Consider the following 19991-nt stretch of genomic DNA (forward strand, 5'->3'; position numbering starts at 1 on the left):
CGCCAGGTATCCCTCTCAGCTGGTGGTCTAACAGGTCTGTATCGGCTCCTCATTACAGGGGGAGAATGACCCCAACTCAGGGACAGCTTTCACTTGGACACCCAATGACCCCAACCCAGGGACAGCTTTCGCTTGGTTACCCAATGACCCCAACCCAGGGACAGCTTTCGCTTGGTTACCCAATGACCCCAACCCAGGGACAGCTTTCGCTTGGACATGTATCTGCTCACACCCCCAGTGTGACATCACAAATTCTGTCTGATTGATGTGACTGAGAGACGGAAGAAACCCCCCCCCCCCTTCCCCCAATGTCCCCCCCCCCCCCCACATCTGTCGGGCAGAACTGACCACTTCCTCATTCTCATTTGTTCTGTGGAGGAACAGTCCGCAGTGGCCACAGACTCTCGCTCCTTACAGACTTCATCTGCTGTAGCATCCTGGCTGTGCGTGCGTGTGATGTGGGCGTGTCTTCTACAGGAGAAGTCTGGCAGTGGGCAACTCTCCGCCGTCTCCATGGAAACCGCCCAGCCGGTGTTCCAGTATCGGCAGCCTGGCCGGTCCCTTCTCCCCGGTGAGTCTGTCCACAGCAACAGCCTCGTAACCGGGGACGACCCCGTAACCAGGGATGCCCACGCTACCGGGGACAACCTGGCCCCATGACTTTATGGCTGGATCCTTTAGCCACTCCCAGCCCGCGACCCGTCAGATGACCAGACGCATTTCCTTTCACTCACTTTCTTTAAAAAGACTGACCATGTCTAGGATAACAGAAGTGTTTTACCATTGTGTATTAACGTCATTTTAACATTTAACAGTTTGAGCAGAGCAGCATGTGATTGGCTGTTAGCCCCACAGAGCAGCGTGTGATTGGCTGGTAACTCCACAGAGCAGCGTGTGATTGGCTGGTAGCCCCACAGAGCAGTGTGTGATTGGTAGCTCCACAGAGTAGCATGTGATTGGTAGCTCCACAGAGCAGTGTGTGATTGGCTGGTAACTCCACAGAGCAGCGTGTGATTGGTAGCTCCACAGAGCAGCGTGTGATTGGTAGCTCCACAGAGCAGCGTGTGATTGGTAGCTCCACAGAGCAGCGTGTGATTGGTAGCTCCACAGAGCAGCGTGTGATTGGTAGCTCCACAGAGCAGCGTGTGATTGGCTGGTAGCTCCACAGAGCAGCGTGTGATTGGTAGCTCCACAGAGCAGCGTGTGATTGGTAGCTCCACAGAGCAGCGTGTGATTAGCTGGTAGCCCCACAGAGCAGCGTGTGATTGGCTGGTAGCTCCACAGAGCAGCGTGTGATTGGTAGCCCCACAGAGCAGCATGTGATTAAGAGCCCAGTAGCTTCCACAGAGCAGCTGATTAAGCCTCCACATGGCGCTGAGTTTGTGTAGCCACAATGACGTAGTGTGTATTGGTAGCTCACAAAGCCACGTGTGCATGACTCAAGAAGTTATTGCGGTAGAAAGCAGGGTGAATGTAGTCACCGTGTATGTAGTCAAGACACGTGATGTTAGTTGTGGTGACTCACGACACGTTATGTACGCTCCAAGAGCAGAGTGTGATTAGCTGGTAGCCCAAGAGCAGCGTGTGTGATTGGTGGGTAGCTGCACAAGGCAGGTTGTGTTTGTAGAAGAGCAGTGTGATTAAGTGTACATGAGTGTTGAGTAAGTCAGCTCTATGTGTTGGTTTGTGTATGTATTTAGGTAATGTTGTGTGTTACGTTTCTGTTAATTTGAGTTTGCGGCGAATGTGTTTATGGCCTGTGTTTGTCAAGACTTGTGATTGTCTTAGATACAATTGATGTTTGCTGTGTCTGCGTTTAATGTCGCTCGTGAGCATTGATGTTTGTGTTTGATGTGTTAGTTAGTGTGTGTGAGGGTGTTATGTGTTCCGGGCGTGGTGTTGTTAAATGTGTGTGTGTGTATGTGTATGTGGTGTGTGTGTGTGTGTTAATGTGTGTGGTGTGTGTGTAATGTGTGTGTGTGTGTGTGTATGTTAATGTGTGTGTGTGTGTGTGTGTGTGTATGTTAATGTGTGTGTGATGTTATGTGTTTGTGTATGTTACTGTGTGTGTGTGTGTGTATGTTAATGTGTGTGTGTGTGTGTTAATGTATGTGTGTGTGTGTGTTAATGTGTGTGTGTGTGTGTATGTTACTGTGTGTGTGTATGTTAATGTGTGTGTGTGTGGTTGTATGTGTGGTGTATGTATGTGGTGTGTGTATGTTATGTGTGGTGTGTGTATGTTATGTGTTGTGTGTGTGTGTGTGTGTGTATGTGTGTGTGTGTGTGTATGTAATGTGTGTGTGTGATGTTACTGTGTGTGTGTGTGTGTGTGTGTGTTTGTGTAGGTGTGTGTGTATGTTATGTGTGTGTGTGTGTATGTTAATGTGTGGTGGTGTGTATGTTACTGTGTGTGTGTGATGTTATGTGGTGTGTTGTAATGTGTGTGTGTATGTTCTGTGTGTGTATGTTAATGTGGTGTGTGTGTGTTGTTACTGTGTGTGTGTTGTATGTGTTGTGTGTGTGTATGTGTGTGTGTGTTGTGGTGTGTGTATGTTATGTGTGTGTGTGTGTGTATGTTATGTGTGTGTTTGTGTGTGTTGTATGTGTGTGTGTGTGTGTGTATGTTATGGTGTGTGTGTGTGGGTATGTTATGTGTGTGTGTGTGTGTGTTGTGTTGTGATGTTAATGTGTTGTGGTGTGTTGTTGTTGTGTGTATGTTATGTGTGTGTGTGTGTGTATGTTATGTGTGTGTGTGTGTGTGTATGTTACTGTGTGTGTGTGTGTGTGTATGTTACTGTGTGTGTGTGTGTGTTGTGTGTGTGTGTGTGTGTATGTTAATGTGTGTGTGTGTGTATGTTACTGTGTGTGTGTGTGTGTGTATGTTAATGTGTGTGTGTGTGTGTGTTGTAGTGTGTGTGTGTGTGTGTGTGTGTTGTTATGTGTGTGTTGTGTTTTTATGTGTGTGTGTGTGTGTTGTGTATGTTAATGTGTGGTGTGTGTGTGTTGTATGTGTGTGTGTGTTGTGTATGTTATGTGTGTGTGTGTGTGTGTATGTGTGTGTGTGGTGTGTGTATGTGTGTGTTGTTGTGTGTGTGTGTGTGTGTATGTTATGTGTGTGTGTGTGTGTGTTGTGTTGTGTGTGTGTGTGTGTTGTTATGTGTGTGTGTGTGTTATGTGTGGGTGTGTGTGTGGTGTATGTTAATGTGTGTGTGTGTGTGTGTGTTGTGTGTGTGTGTGTATGGTGTGTGTGTGTGTGTGTATGTTATGTGTGTGTGTGTGTGTTATGTTATGTGTGTGTGTGTGTGTATGTTAGTGTGTGTGTGTGTGTGTTAGTTACGTGTGTGTGTGTGTGTTGTGTATGTTATGTGTGTGTGTGGTGTGTATGTTAAGTGTGTGTGTGTGTGTGTGTATGTTACTGTGTGTGTGTGTGTGTATGTTAATGTGTGGTGTGTGTGTGTATGTGTGTGTGTGTGTGTGTGTGGTGTGTAGTGTATGTGTGTGTGTGGTGTGTGTGTGTGTGTGTGTGTGTATGTTAATGTGTGTGTGTGTGTGTGTGTGTGTGTGTGTTACTGTGTGTGTGTGTGTGTGTTGTGTATGTGTTGTGTGTGTGTGTGTGTGTATGTTAATGTGTGTGTGTGTGTGTGTGTGTATGTTAATGTGTGTGTGTGTGTGTGTATGTTAATGTGTGTGTGTGTGTGTATGTTAAGTGTGTGTGTGTGTGTGTGTGTGTGTATGTTAATGTGTGTGTGTGTGTGTGTGTGTGTGTGTGTGTGTATGTTAATGTGTGTGTGTGTGTGTGTGTGTATGTTAATGTGTGTGTGTGTGTATGTTAATGTGTGTGTGTGTGTGTGTGTGTGTGTGTGTATGTTACTGTGTGTGTGTGTTGTGTGTGTGTGTGTGTGTGTGTGTGTATGTTAATGTGTGTGTGGGTCCCTGCAGGCCATGGAGTCGTTCTCTGGCCCTGATGATGGCAGCAGTCTGCCGGGACTCCTGAACGAGCCGACCAGGGGCAACGTGGCCGACGACCTCCGCCTGGAGCTCGACCAATCAGAGCTGAAGCAGAGGGAGCTACGTGCAGAGCTCGACCAATCAGAGCTGAAGCAGAGGGAGCTATGTGCAGAGCTCGACCAATCAGAGAAGAAGCGGCAGGAACTGCACATGGAGCTCAACCAGTCAGAGAAGACGCGGCAGGAGCTATGCGTGGAGCTCGACCAATCAAAGAAAAAGCTGCGGGAGCTACACACCAAGCTCAGCCAATCAGAGCAGAAGCAGCAGAAGCTGCGCGCAGAGCTCGACCAATCAGAGCAGAAACAGCAGGAGCTGCGTGCAGAGCTCGACCAATCAGAGCAGAGGCAGCAGGAGCTGCGTGCAGAGCTCGACCAATCAGAGCAGAAGCAGCAGGAGTTGCGTGCAGAGCTCGACCAATCGGAGCAGAAGCAGCAGGAGCTGCGTGCAGAGCTTGACCAATCAGAGCAGAAGCAGCAGGAGCTGCGTGCAGAGCTCGACCAATCAGAGCAGAAGCAGCAGGAGCTGCGTGCAGAGCTCGACCAATCAGAGCAGAAGCAGCAGGAGCTGTGCGTGAGGCTGCGGGAGGCCATGGAGGCCCAGGAGAAGGCCGGAGCCCGGCTGGAGGTGGAGGAGACGCAGAGAGAGGTGCTCCGGGCGCTGGGGGAGCAGCAGCAGTCCCAGCTGGGGCAGCTGGACCGAGCCGAGGAGAAGGCGCTGGAGGAGGAGCAGGAGGAGGTGCAGGAGGAGCAGCGGGAGGTCTCTGCCTCCCAGGAGGTCACCGTGCTTAAGGTGCTTCTGCTCTGCTTTTCCCTGGAACACAAAAACAGGGCTTTCCGTGCATAACTGTCCTGTTCTGCTCACAGTCGGTTAAAGATCTTTGGTCTTTTTTGGGCTGTCTTTGATAGTTGTTTGGTCTGTGTAAATGTGTTTCCTGTGCTGTGATGTGTGGCTGTGAGAGTTCTAATCCTCTAATTATATCCGTTCCTAACTGATGTATTCATTAGGAGGGACTGAGGAATCTCTGGACTGTAGGTAAATGATGAGTCCAGATGACTGTAAAACTTTAGTTCGATACTGAATCCCTAACGAGAGCCGGTTTGCTTTAATAGCCGAGAACAAAACCATAAAAATGAAAATAAACGCCAATCTCCAATAATAGCTGCGTTGTGAGCGATTAACCGCCCAGACCATTAATGCCAGTTTTACGGTGTGCGTTTCTAACGTTGTCCCATTGGTTGGTTTGCTGAAGGAGCTGCCCCAGGCTGACGCGGCGGTGGCAGAGCTGGGCGTGGCCCCCTGCGCCCTGACGTCCGAGCGGGAGGCCGCGGCGCGCAGACTGGCGGAGCTGGAGGCGGAGAACGCTGCGCTGAGGGCGGAGCTACGGGCTCGGGAGGAGGAGCTACGGGCTCGGGAGGAGGAGCTACGGCAGGCCGAGGAGAAGCTTCCGGAAGCCGAGAGGGACCTCCAGACCCAGGAGGAGGCCGACACCTCGATGAGCAACCAGACCGTGAGCCACCAGAAGCAGCTGCAGGTGAGGCTCCCGCAATGCTCGCAGAACACTCACAGAACACTCACAGAACGCTCACAGAACGCTCAGATAACACTCACAGAACACTCAGACCCCTCACAGAACACTCACAGAACGCTCATAGAACGCTCACAGAACACTCACAGAACGCTCAGAGAACGCTCACAGAACACTCAGAGCGCTCACAGAACACTCGCAGAACGCTCACAGAACGCTCAGAGAACACTCACAGAACGCTCACAGAACACTCACAGAGCGCTCACAGAACGCTCAGAGAACGCTCGCAGAACACTCGCAGAACGCTCACAGAACGCTCACAGAACACTCGCAGAATGCTCACAGAACGCTCGCAGAACACTCAGAATGCTTAGAGAGCACTCACAGAACACTCACAGAACGCTTAGAGAGCACTCACAGAACGCTTAGAGAGCACTCACAGAACACTCACAGAATGCTTAGAGAGCACTCACAGAATACTCACAGAACACTCAGAGAACGCTCACATGACACTCACAGAACGCTCACAGAATGCTTAGAGAGCACTCACAGAACACTCACAGAATGCTTAGAGAGCACTCACAGAACACTCACAGAAACTCAGAGAGACGCTACAGATACCTCACAGAACACTCAGAGAACGCTCACATGACACTCACAGAACGCTCACAGAATGCTTAGAGAGCACTCACAGAATGCTTAGAGAGCACTCACAGAACACTCACAGAACCCTCACAGAACGCTTAGAGAGCACTCACAGAACACTCACAGAACCCTCACAGAACGCTTAGAGAGCACTCACAGAACACTCACAGAACCCTCACAGAACACTTAGAGAGCACTCACAGAACACTCACAGAACGCTTAGAGAGCACTCACAGAACACTCACAGAACCCTCACAGAACGCTTAGAGAGCACTCACAGAACACTCACAGAACCCTCACAGAACGCTTAGAGAGCACTCACAGAACACTCACAGAACACTCACACAGCAGGGCAGTGGTGTGCTGTGGGAATGCAGCACTCTGTGTGGAAATGTTTGGCTGAATGATGAGCTTGCCTCAGTGAGGGCGGAGCTAGCCTCAGTGAGGGCGGAGCCAGAGAAGGTGTCACTCCAGGAGGCCAAAGTGTCTGAAATGCAGGTGTGTGTTTGTGGGGATGGAATCGGTGGGAGGGGGGGTGGGGGTAGGACCTGAACAACCAACCAGGGACAAAAGAAAACCAGTCTCTGAACTTTGCAGCACAACACCCAGCATTTTCTAATGTATTTACGTATTTGTTTGTTTGTTTTTATTTGTTTGAACATAAGAATACAGAAGGATGAGAACAGGCCATTCAGCCCTTGTAGGGTCATCATTTTGGATAAACTGGATAGAATCCAGTGCTGTTACAAACATGTACTTCACCCCCTCAGCCTCTGTGTTAAAGCCCCTCCTCTTCCTCTCCTCCCTCTGTGTTAAAGCCCCTCCCCCTTCCTCTCCTCCCTCTGTGTTAAAGCCCCTCCCCCTTCCTCTTCTCCCTCTGTGTTAAAGCCCCTCCTCTTCCTCTCCTCCCTCTGTGTTAAAGCCCCTCCTCTTCCTCTCCCCTCTGTGTTAAAGCCCTTCCCCTCCTCTCCTCCCTCTGTGTTAAAGCCCCTCCTCTTCCTCTCCTCCCTCTGTGTTAAAGCCCCTCCCCTTCCTCTCCTCCCTCTGTGTGAAAGCCCCTCCCCTTCCTCTCCTCCTCTGTGTTAAGCCCCTCCCTTCCTCTCCTCCCTCTGTGTTAAAGCCCCTCCCCTTCCTCTCCTCCCTCTGTGTGAAAGCCCTCCCCTTCCTCTCCTCCCTCTGTGTTAAGCCCCTCCCTTCCTCTCCTCCCTCTGTGTAAAGCCCCTCCCCTTCCTCTCCTCCCTCTGTGTTAAGCCCCTCCCCTTCCTCTCCTCCCTCTGTGTTAAAGCCCCTCCTCTTCCTCTCCTCCTCTGTGTGAAAGCCCCTCCCTTCCTCTCCTCGCTCTGTGTAAGCCCCTCCCTTCCTCTCCTCCCTCTGTGTAAGCCCCTCCCCTTCCTCTCCTCCCTCTGTGTGAAAGCCCCTCCCCTTCCTCTCCTCCCTCTGTGTTAAGCCCCTCCCCTTCCTCTCCTCCCTCTGTGTGAAAGCCCCTCCCCTTCCTCTCCTCCCTCTGTGTTAAGCCCCTCCCCTTCCTCTCCTCCTCTGTGTGAAAGCCCCCCCCCTTTCCTCTCTTTCTCTGTGTTAACACCCACCCCCCCCCCCCCCCCCCACCCCCCCCCCCTTGTGAAACCCCCGGCTGTGGCTGTGGGCATAGGCGCTGTCTGCAGCTGCACCTGTGGGTTCTGACCAGAGCCGAGCCAAACAAATAAGCAACGTGTGCAACTAATTACTCACTGGATTGGGGGAGGGGGTCCCCTAATTACTCACTGGTGGGGTCCTAATATCCTGGGTTGGGGGAGGGGGTCCCCTAATTATTCACTGGGTTGCGGAGGGGGTCCCCTAATTATCACTGGTTGGGGGGGTCCCATACTTTGGATTGGGGGAGGGGGTCCCAATACTTATGTGGGAGGGCCCAATTCACTGGGTTGGGGGAGGGGGTCCCCTAATTATTCACTGGTTGGGGGAGGGGGTCCCCTAATTATTCGCTGGGTTGGGGGAGGGGGTCCCCTAATTATTCATGAGTTGGGAGGGGTCCCTAATTATTCTGGGTTGGGGGAGGGGGTCCCCTAATTACTCACTGGGTTGGGGGAGGGGGTCCCCTAATTATTCACTGGGTTGGGGGAGGGGATCCCCTAATTATTCACTGGGTTGCAGGAGGGGGTCCCCTAATTATTCACTGGGTTGGGGTAGGGGTACCCTAATTACTCACTGGATTGGGGGAGGGGGTCCCCTAATTATTCACTGGGTTGGGGGAGGAGGAGCCCTAATCAAATCCTGCTTCGGGACCCTGAAAGGCTCGGACCGGGACCTGCTTTAACTATTAGTTTCTCTCTAGACAAGTGAAACAGTTAAACCTAGTCTCCAGTTCTCCTTGTGAAATTTTCTGAAACTTAAAGAACCTTTACCAGTTAAAAGGGGGGTAGGTTGTTTTTTTTGTGGTAAAGTTAACAGTGGCCAGTTACAGAAGAGTGATGCGTATCCTGTGTGTATTTGTGTTTTTTTCTGTGTGTTTGATTGTATCCTGAGTGTACTTGTGTTTTTTCTGTGTGTTTGAATGTATCCTGAGTGTACTTGTGTTTTTCTGTGTTTGAATCCTAAAGGCAGCAGATAGCCTTCACTTACAGCTGCTGGAAGAGAAAGACCATCGCATTGCAGAGTGTGAGAAGGAACTGCAGGTGCTCAGAGATACTCTAACCAGGTGAGAGGTCCTGAGACAGAATTCACCCCCAGATCCCAGGAGTTCATTGATCACCTGCAGAGCTCTCTCTCCCTCTCTCTCTTTCTCTCTGTAGTGATTGGTACTATATACGCAGTCCTTTCCTGAAGTCCAACCTGAACGTGGACTGGCGGAGTGCAGGAGCAGCTGTGTGTCTCTCAGGGTCTCTCTGGACCGGGCTGGAGAGGAGCAGCAGAGCAGCCTTCTGAGGACCTCGGCCGAGATCGACGACCTGAACAGAACCAAGAACAACCTGGAGGAGAGACTGGTGCAGCTCCTCCAGTGCGTGCCCCCTCTTCTGCTGTGTGTGTGTGTGTGTGTGTGTGTGTGTGTGTGTGTGTGTGTGTGTGTGTGTGTGTGTGTGTGTGTGTGTGTGTGTGTGTGTGTGTGTGTGCGTGTGTGTGTGTGTGTGTGTGCGTGTGTGTGTGTGTGTGTGTGTGTACGTGAGTGTGTAGCTGTGAGTGCGCAGCTCTGTGTGATTGTGTAGCTGTGTGTGTCTGTCTGTCTGTGCGCGTGCAGCTGTGTGTGAGTGTGTGTGTGTGTGTGTGAGTGTGTCTGTGAGTGTGTAGCTGTGAGTGTGCAGCTGTGTGTGAGTGTGTAGCTGTGTGTGTGTGTGTGTCTGTTAGTGTGGAGCTGTGGTTCTGACAGCTCTCTGGCGCCCCCTGCAGGGATAAGGATGCGCTGTGGCAGAAGCTGCACGCTCTGGAGCCTGCTCAGAAGCCGCACTCGGAGGGGGCCGGGCAGCGCGAGGCGGGGGTCTGCTCCGGCTGCCGCAGCCCGTTCAGCTGGAGGCTACGGCAGCACCAGTGCCGGTGAGGCCATGCCGGACGGACTGTAACGTGTTCACCGTGCCGTAGCAAATCCCACGGCTGCCGTTCGATTATTAACGTGAATACTGACTGACGGAACGGGTCTGTCATTTAAACCATTGCCCTGAGGTCAGAGGGGGATGGGTTCCCCCCATTGGGTCTGGGTCCTCCCATGCATCCTAACTGGAAAAAGGGTTTATATCCTTTGTCCAGGAGGAGCAGAGCTCCGTGTTCTGGAAATTGAAACTGAAGTTCAAATTTACTGATTAATGATGAGTATGTAGTATGGAGTAAGTAGTGTGTAGTGTGTAGTATGGACTCAGTGGCAATCATGAATTGGGCCTCTGTCTTTATACCTGAGAGTGGGGACTGTTTAAGTAGGAGAAGTCAGAGGTTCAAATCCCATCTGAAAATTAGCAGCCATTTCAGACGCGAGAAACCAAGAGAGGGTAATTATCTGTGTAATCAGCCATTTTAAATGAACAATTAAGTGCTGAGTAACAAAACAACCAGCCGACCGTCTGGCTCTCCAGGGCTGGAGTTTGAGATCCCAGCTCGGGGCTGTAGTATGTGTATTTGGCGGCCCCTGGTGGCGATGTTGAGGATTGCGGTCTGTCTCCCAGGCTGTGCGGCCGCCCGTTCTGCTCCTCCTGCAGTAACAACACGGCGGCGAGGCCTCAGGGTGGCGGGAAAGTGCGCTGCTGCCGGGACTGCTACACGCAGCGCACTGCCGGCACAGAGCGCCCCCTGCTGCCCGAAACGCCCGACACGCCCACCAATCCAGGTGAGAGGAGCAGACCTCACACACCTGATACGCTCACACACACTCATACACACACACACCTGTACCTCATACACACACACACTCACCGGTTACACTCATACACACTCACCTGTACCTAATACATACTCATACTACATTACATTACAGCATTAGCAACGCTCTATCCAGAGCGACTTACACACTTTGTACATAGCACTTTACATTGTATCCATTTACAGCTGGTATATACTGAAGCATGCGGTAAGTACCTTGCTCAAGGGTACAACGGCAGTGTCCTTACCCGGGAATCGAACCTGCGACCTTTCGGTTACAAGCGCAGTTCCTTACCCACTGTGCCACACTCCGCCTCACTGATGCACTCATACACACACACCAATACTACCGGTAATATCCAATACTTCCCAGAATATTTTCTGTAATGGGAATCGTCCAATCACAGCTGCTGTGTTGAGCAAACACCTCATTAGTTGGGGTTGTTTGAGCCAGTATAGTGAAATATAGTGCACAGCCCAGTACAGTTAAACACTTACAGCAGAGGCCAGCACAGTGAAGCACAGCAAACAGGGTTGGTAAGTTTGATGACCTGATTCCGCTCCACAGGGGTCGATGACGTTGTGTTTGACATCATCACAGAGGACGAGGTGAAGACGATCAAGGACAGCGACCTGCCCGGGGCAGAGGGCGAAGAGGGACAGCAGGGTACACTGGAGAGGTGAGTCCCCACGAAGCATGAGGTGAGTCCTCACAAAGCATGTACACACTCATACTCACATATGCACTCATATATGCGCTCTCTACTCACAAGCAAAAAACACTGGAGCCTCTGAGACCTTACAAAACATAAAAAAAGCTTCACCAATCAAGTGTGAATGGAGAGTTGGGGAAGATATATGAAAACTCTCAATTAGCTTTCATTCTGGTTTATGAATTTAAGTTTTAAAAAAAATATGATTTCTGTTGTAGTGTGTGTTTTTGATCAGTCGGCCCAGGCTGTTTTGTGCGGATAACTTCAGATACTTACAGAAGTCTCTGATGATCTTGTGGCTTTACAAGAGCTGGCATTCACAGGTCTTAAGAGCCGGCGTAAGCTTTGGCTTTTTTGGTTCTTCCGGTTTCCGTCTCCGGTTACTCTGTTTGAAAATAAGAGCCTCCATTCGTCACTTACCAGCGGATACTACCTTTTGGAACTCGTGCTGGTTGCTTTTCTGAAAGCGATTTGTTTGTTTGACTTTGTGTGTTTGACCTTATTTTGTGTGACTCGATTCTCCTGTAGCCCTCCTGGTGCGTTTGCTGATTGGGTCTCGTGTTTGACTTCTGACTTGTTCCATTCGACTCTTCGGTTCTTGCCGTAGCCCTTTTGGTTTGTTCGCCCCGTGGATTCTGTGTGTGACCATTTGCTCCTTCTCGCCCTCGGCTGTAGTTCTGTCCTCTGCTCACCGTAGAGCGTTCCCAGCTGGACTACAGGCCTTCCATTGGGACATTATTTTGTTACTTTTTTATTTTCGAGCGTAAACTCTGGGTGAAATTTTTAATCTGTGTTGGGGTACGCTATTCGGACTATTAGTCTCAGCCTGCAGACTAATTATATCAAAGTACCCTTTGAAGACTAGCCAGGTTTTAGGTAGTGCAGGATAGGTAGATATGGACTGGAGTTACTTGTCCGTTTGCCGAACCATTTTCCTTACCCATTCCCACTCATTTCCCTTATCCCTCATCCTACACTCTGACCCTAGACCAGGTCGTAACCACAGGTGTGCGGTTTAAAGCAAAATAAAAAAGCTTCAAGTGACAAGTAGCTTGCTGAGTGACACCCTGTGAGTCTTCTAAATATTAAGCCCTTTAAATTGACATCAGCTGGAAGTTACAGGTAAAAGTGTCTTTTTTTTAGCTTTGGCCTGAATTATAGTTATGTTCACAAAGATGCACATACTGTTGCTTTCAAAGAACTGTAACGACTGACAAGAAGATAAGAATAAATGGTCCTGGGCTGTCTTCTTTAGTGGAAGAGGTGCATGAGGTTTAGGGATTGATCGGTGTTTGTTACCTCTGTGCCATGTTCCTGGTTTCAGAAGCCCCAGCACCAGCGCCAGCACACCTGAGGACCCAGAGGAGCGGATTCCCACCATACAGGATGCTGAGATTTACCTGCTGAAATCAGGAGAGCGCACGTAAGTCTGCACACCTGAGATTTACCTGCTCAAATCAGGAGAGCTCACGTTAGTCTGCACACCTGAGATTTACCTGCTCATCAGGAGAGCTCACGTTAGTCTGCACACCTGAGATTTACCTGCTCATCAGGAGAGCTCACATTAGTCTGCACACCTGAGATTTACCTGTTCAGATCAGGAGAGCTCACGTAAGTCTGCACACCTGAGATTTACCTGCTCAGATCAGGAGAGCTCACGTTAGTCTGCACACCTGAGATTTACCTGCTCAGATCAGGAGAGCTCACGTTAGTCTGCACACCTGAGATTTACCTGCTCATCAGGAGAGCTCACGTTAGTCTGCACACCTGAGATTTACCTGCTCAGATCAGGAGAGCTCACGTAAGTCTGCACACCTGAGATTTACCTGCTCAGATCAGGAGAGCTCACGTAAGTCTGCACACCTGAGATTTACCTGCTCATCAGGAGAGCTCACGTTAGTCTGCACACCTGAGATTTACCTGCTCAGATCAGGAGAGCTCACGTAAGTCTGCACACCTGAGATTTACCTGCTCATCAGGAGAGCTCACGTTAGTCTGCACACCTGAGATTTACCTGCTCATCAGGAGAGCTCACGTTAGTCTGCACACCTGAGATTTACCTGCTCATCAGGAGAGCTCACGTTAGTCTGCACACCTGAGATTTACCTGCTCAGATCAGGAGAGCTCACGTTAGTCTGCACACCTGAGATTTACCTGCTCATCAGGAGAGCTCACGTAAGTCTGCACACCTGAGATTTACCTGCTCATCAGGAGAGCTCACACTCTGTTGGGGGTACACTATTCAGACTTTAAGTTTCAGACTATTGGCTAACTGTCCGAAGCTCAGCTTTCAAAGCCGGCCCGTGCCCAGTACCTTTTGAAGACTAGCCAGCTTTCAGTTAGATTTGGATAGGCAGATAGTGACTGATGACCTCACAGAGGCTTGTGCCTGGCGTTAGTGATGACCACACAGTTGTGTGTCCCTGGCGTTAGTGATGACCTCACAAAGGCTTCTGCCTGGCGTTAGTGATGACCTCGTGGGGGCGTGTCCCTGGCGTTAGTGATGACCACACAGTGGTGTGTCCCTGGCGTTAGTGATGACCACACAGTGGTGTGTCCCTGGCGTTAGTGATGACCACATAGAGGCTTGTGCCTGGCGTTAGTGATGACCTCACAGAGGCTTGTGCCTGGCGTTAGTGATGACCTCATGGGGGCGTGTCCCTGGTGTTAGTGATGACCTCACTGGCGTTAGTGATGACCACACAGAGGCTTGTCCCTGGCGTTAGTGATGACCTCACAGAGGCTTGTGCCTGGCGTTAGTGATGACCTCATGGGGGCGTGTCCCTGGTGTTAGTGATGACCTCACTGGCGTAGGTGATGACCTCGTGGGGGCGTGTCCCTGGCGTTAGTGATGACCTGGGTGTGGCGTCCCGCAGGCTGAGCTCCTCCCTCTCCCTGGAGGAGGTGATGCAGTTTGGCGACAGCTCTCGCGAGCTCTTCATCAAGTCCAGCGGCTACAGCCTGGTCTCCGTGGAGGTGGCGGAGGCCGGCCCCACCATCGGCTGGGCGTTCTCCTCCGAGCCCAAGAGCGTCTCCTTCGGCGTGGTCTACAGGGAGGGACCCCACACCCCACTGGAGGAGGCTAAGGTACCCCAAACCCCCTCTCTCTGCCTCCCTCTCTCAATGATGCTAAGCCCCTAATTCAGCTCTCTTCACTGCTCTGGAGGCCCCTCTCATTGGTTCAGCTCCTCTCTGCTCATGGTGGTTATGCTCTTTACTGTGTTCTCATTGGTCCAGCACGCCTTCCACTCTGCTCTCATTGGCTGTGCAGGTTCTGGTCCCTCTGACTCGCTGCAACTCACACAAGGAGACGATCAGTGGTCATCTGATGGTGAAGAACCCCGGGACCTACATGCTGATCTTCGACAACACCTTCTCCAGGTGACTAAACCAGGGATCTGCCTCCCGACTCACCTGCCCTGGTACTTATTCCCTTTTTATTTATGTATTCATGTCTTCATGTTTTTTTTAATCCATCTCTCCGCAGGTTCACCTCTAAGAAAGTTCTGTACCGCCTGACTGTCGTTCAGCGCGTGGTCTTCGACGGAAGTGATTTTCCCTGAGCGGTGGAGGGGTCCTCAACTCCCCTCCTGCCTGTCGCGCCCCACCCCCCCCCCCCCATTCCCCTCCTACCCTACATGTGCCAAACCATCTTGTGTTCTAACTGCAAATTTTCTCCAGCTGTGGAATGGAGAAATGGTAAATGCGCTGTTGCCACGGCGATGAGAAACCAGAGGCTCTTTCCAGTCACGTATTCTTTACCTCCTTGCATCTTTCCCTCGCTCTCTTAGCTCTACCCGACAGAGGAGTCGAGGACTCGGGTATTATATAATGGCACATCCTTGTTCAGCCAGGCGTCAGTGTGAAGCCACGTCAGTTACAGATGTGACAGATGGGGAGAGGTGGAGCTGCGGGTCGATCATTATTCGTCCGGCATTATGAAAAAAAATACTTACGCAAAGGATGCATTCGTGTTTCCTTGCTCAAGCGTCCTTCGGGAGCCTCCTACCTCCTCACTCTTTCAAGGGCATTTAACGGGCTGGAATGTCTTTAAAGATGGCGGACCATGATCAATATCTGGGTCAGTCAAGGACCTGGGAGACAAGGATGTGTAAAATAGGCATTTGGAAAGAGCCCCTGGTTTTTCCTGCACTCCACAGCAGCGGGGTCCCACCTTATTTGGAGTTTGCACCCCATGGGCTAAGGGGCTCATGCCTGTGGAATGTCCACATTGGACAGGTGAGATTTTCATCAGTTTGCAGAAAAACCAAAAAAAAATACTTAGGCTTATGGGTCACGTGCACGCTCATGGGTCACATGCGCACCCATGGGTCATGGACAACTGCAAAACACAGGTTCAGTAAGATACAATACTTATTTCGTACAGCTATTTGTAGCCAAGAACAGTTTAGTTCACACAGTGAACACTATTCGTCACGTGCACGCTCATGGGTCACATGCATGTTTGTGGGTCACGTGCATGCTCATGGGTCACATGCACGCTCATAGGTCACATGCATGTTTGTGGGTCACGTGCATGCTCATGGGTCACATGCATGTTTGTGGGTCACGTGCACGCTCATGGGTCACAGTGCCTCAGCACCTGTATGCTCGTGCCTGTGATGACATCACCAAGCCAGCAGCCAATTAAAGCCAGGGAACTGCACCATGGCTAAAATTTTGACTCTCTCTCTTTAAAAATGCCAAACTGGCCATTCCCATTTTCTATAGCTACAGCCAGGTACCTTTCAGTCAGTCAAAGAGCACTTCAGCTGTGAAATTTACTGTTTATTTTTGGTTTGGTCAAAATCTAAATATAAATCACTCTACGAATCTAGTGAACACTTTTCTGTCAGTAAGTCTGTCTGAATTACCTCTTGAGCTCCACTACGTATCATGTGGGTTTTGCCGAAGTTCTGTTCTTCTCTCTGAGTTCTGTTGTTATTACCTTGCGCATTTTTTGCTTTTCTCATTGGCTGTGGCAGATTAACTGTGAATGAAACGTAATTCTATGACATCAGTTGGTTTGTTTACCTCTACATTGTCTGACATGTCTGTTTGACCTCAGGCTCAGTTAGTCTCACTGGAAGATTATACAGATGTTGCATAATGGATGCATTTAAATTCAAGTTAAAAAATAACAATAATCAGTACAGATCTAATATCTTAATCGCATGATGGTGCAGTGTGGTGCCCTCAACCCAGAAGCCCTAGTGCAGTGACTGAAGTCAACCCTAATAAGAGAGCATAACAAAAAGACTTAGGGAAAAAAAGAAAAAATGGGCTAGAAAAGAGGAAAACAAAAGGAAAATAGACTAATAAATCTGATTTTGTATAGAGAAAGAGGTGAGTTGAGGAACGAGAAATCAAGGTGCATAGGCAAAATCAGGGGGAATGGGCAAAATCAGGGGGAATGGGAGAAATCAGGGGGAATGGGAGAAATCTGGGGGAATGGAGAAAATCTGGGAATGGGCAAAATCAGGGGGAATGGGCAAAATCAGGGGGAATGGGCAAAATCAGGGGGAATGGGCAAAATCAGGGGGAATGGGAGAAATCAGGGGGAGTGGGAGAAATCTGGGAATGGGCAAAATCAGGGGGAGTGGGAATTTAAATTCAGGTTCTAAGCACAAGTCTGCTGTTTTCGCACATCCATTTGTCTGTCTCGTTCTCTGTTGGACTCTGCCTGTCTGTCTGTAGTCTTCGTTTTTTTTTTTGGTTTTGTTTGTTTGTCTTTGATCTTTGAGTGTGGTGAATTTTTCTCAGACATCTCAGGAACTGTAATGCACTGAGTTGTTTTACTGCTAAAGTAATCCAACTGACTCCATCTAATAGATAAATAATCTAATACTCTAATACATAATCTAATAGACTGCATTATAGGGACTTTTTAAACACATACGAATGAAAAGGTCTATTTTATCATGTACAAAATGTTATTTTGCACAATCTTTTACAGGAATTTGAAATGCACAAATTATCTTTGCAAAGCATGCACTTTTTCAGGGGGATGAAAGGTGGGGGTGATTTTAGCTAAATCCTTGAAACCTGTAGGAGTGCTGGAGGGGTTCTGAATGCTACTGGGAGGTCAGATGATTGGGCTGTGATTGGATCGTGTTCCTCTTCACGGCCTGTCATCAGAATGTGATGATGAAGGAAACGGTGTGAATGGGAAAATAAAGTTGTTTTTCAAGGATTGCTTTCCCTCAATTTTTATTTCTATTCTTGCTCGTGAAAAAGACCCTTCGGGTGCATTGTGGGAGTTTTTGGTGCTGTGGCCGGTGGTCCCCTTCGCTGTTTGGCTGGTGTTGGTGTGTCTGGCGGTCAGACCTGTGCGGTTGAAGGCCTGGTTTACAGCGCCAGAACCAGCACGCAGAACTGGGCCCCCTCAAAAACCCGACTTTGAGCCGCGGGAACTGGACTCTGCCCAGGAAACCGCTCAGCCTGTCTGGTGAGCTTTAAATATGACTGGGCTGCCTGTGCAGATACTCAGCGAATCAGGACTGATTTAAATATGACTGTCTGCCTGTGCAGATACTCAGAGAATCAGGACTGATTTAAATATGACTGTCTGCCTGTGCAGATGCTCAGAGAATCAGGACTGATTTAAATATGACTGTCTGCCTGTGCAGATACTCAGCGAATCAGGACTGATTTAAATATGACTGTCTGCCTGTGCAGATGCTCAGAGAATCAGGACTGATTTAAATATGACTGTCTGCCTGTGCAGATACTCAGCGAATCAGGACTGATTTAAATATGACTGTCTGCCTGTGCAGATACTCAGCGAATCAGGACTGATTTAAATATGACTGTCTGCCTGTGCAGATACTCAGAGAATCAGGACTGACTTGTGGTACTAAGCCCGGTAGTTAGCGTGAGGTTTTTGTTCGTTTGTTTGTTTGTTCTGTTTGTCTGTTTGTCTGTCTGTTCGTTCGTCCGTCCGTCCGTCCGTCCGTTCGTTCGTGCTTGCGTTTGTTTGTGTTACAGTACGTTTGAGCTGGCTGGCATGCCACAGGTTTGCCTGAGTTGTCATCGGGTCGCCTGTCTTTGCTTGCGTGTCGGTGCTGTCAGAGAGCAGAAGCCCAGCTGAACTGCTACAGTGCAACTGGCCAGGTTAGCTACTAGTTACCAAAGTATATGATGGAGTATTCACTGCTGTTTTCAGGTTTGTATTGACTAACATGTATTTGGATCATCTGTGATGTAACAGCGCCTCTATATTTTAGGATTTCTGTAACAACTTGTCAATTATAATCAGCGCGAATTCAAACTCATTCTCTTGAAGCCAGAAAGTTTTTTTTAATTTTTTTTTTAATTTTTATTAATGGGAGATGTTTGCTTTTATTGATCAAGTTTTAAGACCAATAGTCACCAAGTCCCTCAAGAAGCAGTACATACTACACACTGTGTGTGTTGAGAATATTTTAGTGTATAATTCACAACATTTGACTAAAATGGCAATTCACTTTAATGCACAATTTACTCAGTTGTGTATTACAATATTATTTTCATGACCTGTTGAATGTTACAGTGGGGTCTCATCCGGTCCATTACCAGTGATGCCTTAATCAAGGAGACTTGGTTAAAGCAGAGACTTGATTACACTCTGCCGTGTTCCTTCTTGCACGACTTTGACCAAAGAGCTTTAGTCGATATTTAAAGCTGCTCACTAGTTCAGGACTTTCAGAGACGAGATGTTCAGCTAAGGCAAAACGTAGTAGCAGTCATGTCATTTTAACAACCTAAGGTTCGAAATCTGTGTTCCGTTTATGTTTCAGGATCCCTTTGCACCGTTTTTGTGTATTACTGAAGTTGCAATTACAGTTTCGGTCCATCGGGGGGCAATCTTACCCAGTGTATTTCTAACGGGTACAATGGCATTCAGATAAGCAGGTATGACTTAAAACACACGTAGAGAGTTAATCATAAGAGATTTATCTGTGCTGAAGGTTGTGATGGTATTGTATACAATTTGTCCTGAATATGGCAACAGAAAGTATCTTAAGATGACAGTGCGTTCATTTTTCCTGACCAGCACAGGGCCAGGCCCTCGTCCTTATTGATTTATAAAGCAAGCAGAGAGGTGTGTGAGTGAGTGTGTGTGTGTGTGTGCATGCGTTTGTGCGTGCAAGAGCGTGTCAATACAGGATAACGTTACCTCTATTGTACCTTTAGCGTCTCTGCTAAAAACTTATTTCTCCGACAATTATGCCTATATCTAGTGTTAACACAAGTTTGTGTTTCAAATAACATTATCTTGCAGAATGAGGAAATATATAAATAAAACATGCCTTCGTTGAAATCCAACGAAAGTTTCTCAAAAATATTAGTAGCATTAGTTGATCAGTTACTCAATCAATGAATTTTTCAATGATTATCACAAAATGCTAAACAAAAATTATAGATAGAATATGTAAAATAATAGTGTTTTAAATAAGAGCTGTAGAATAGAGTGTTAAATCTGAGTTCTTAGCCCTTTGACGAGCAGCTTCTTTTGGAATGTTCTTTCAGAATTCTTAGTGTTGTAGAACTCCACTTTAAGGATCTTTAGATGCCGGTATGTGAAATGAGCGATATAGAGAGAATAGGTGCAGGTCTGGCAGGAGGGAGGTGTACAGAGAAATTAAATGGGGGGGGGGGGGTCGGTGGGGGGGTTGTTTCACATGTCTGAAGTGAACGGTAGGTGGGAGGGAGGGAAGGCAGAGGGAAGAGCCAGTTCTGTGTGCACGTGTACCACCATCATCATCATCATCATCATTATTAGT

The 19991-nt window shown here is 48.9% G+C and overlaps 1 protein-coding gene across 1 annotated transcript in view; it reads left to right on the forward strand.

Moving 5' to 3' along the window:
- Nucleotides 1-17419, forward strand: part of LOC135260283 (FYVE and coiled-coil domain-containing protein 1-like) — a 32381-nt gene extending 14962 nt beyond the window's left edge. Inside the window, exons 8-19 of the mRNA XM_064345523.1 lie at nt 478-571; nt 3940-4797; nt 5258-5539; nt 8773-8871; nt 8986-9170; nt 9557-9700; nt 10321-10481; nt 11082-11193; nt 12551-12649; nt 14103-14313; nt 14498-14607; nt 14714-17419. Coding sequence (XP_064201593.1) covers nt 478-571; nt 3940-4797; nt 5258-5539; nt 8773-8871; nt 8986-9170; nt 9557-9700; nt 10321-10481; nt 11082-11193; nt 12551-12649; nt 14103-14313; nt 14498-14607; nt 14714-14789 — 2431 coding nt within the window. The 3' untranslated portion in view covers nt 14790-17419. The remainder of the gene's footprint in view (nt 1-477; nt 572-3939; nt 4798-5257; nt 5540-8772; nt 8872-8985; nt 9171-9556; nt 9701-10320; nt 10482-11081; nt 11194-12550; nt 12650-14102; nt 14314-14497; nt 14608-14713) is intronic.
- The last annotated feature ends 2572 nt before the right edge of the window (nt 17420-19991 follow it).

This window comes from Anguilla rostrata, chromosome 8 (genome assembly GCF_018555375.3).
Source record: "Anguilla rostrata isolate EN2019 chromosome 8, ASM1855537v3, whole genome shotgun sequence".
Lineage (NCBI taxonomy): Eukaryota > Metazoa > Chordata > Actinopteri > Anguilliformes > Anguillidae > Anguilla > Anguilla rostrata.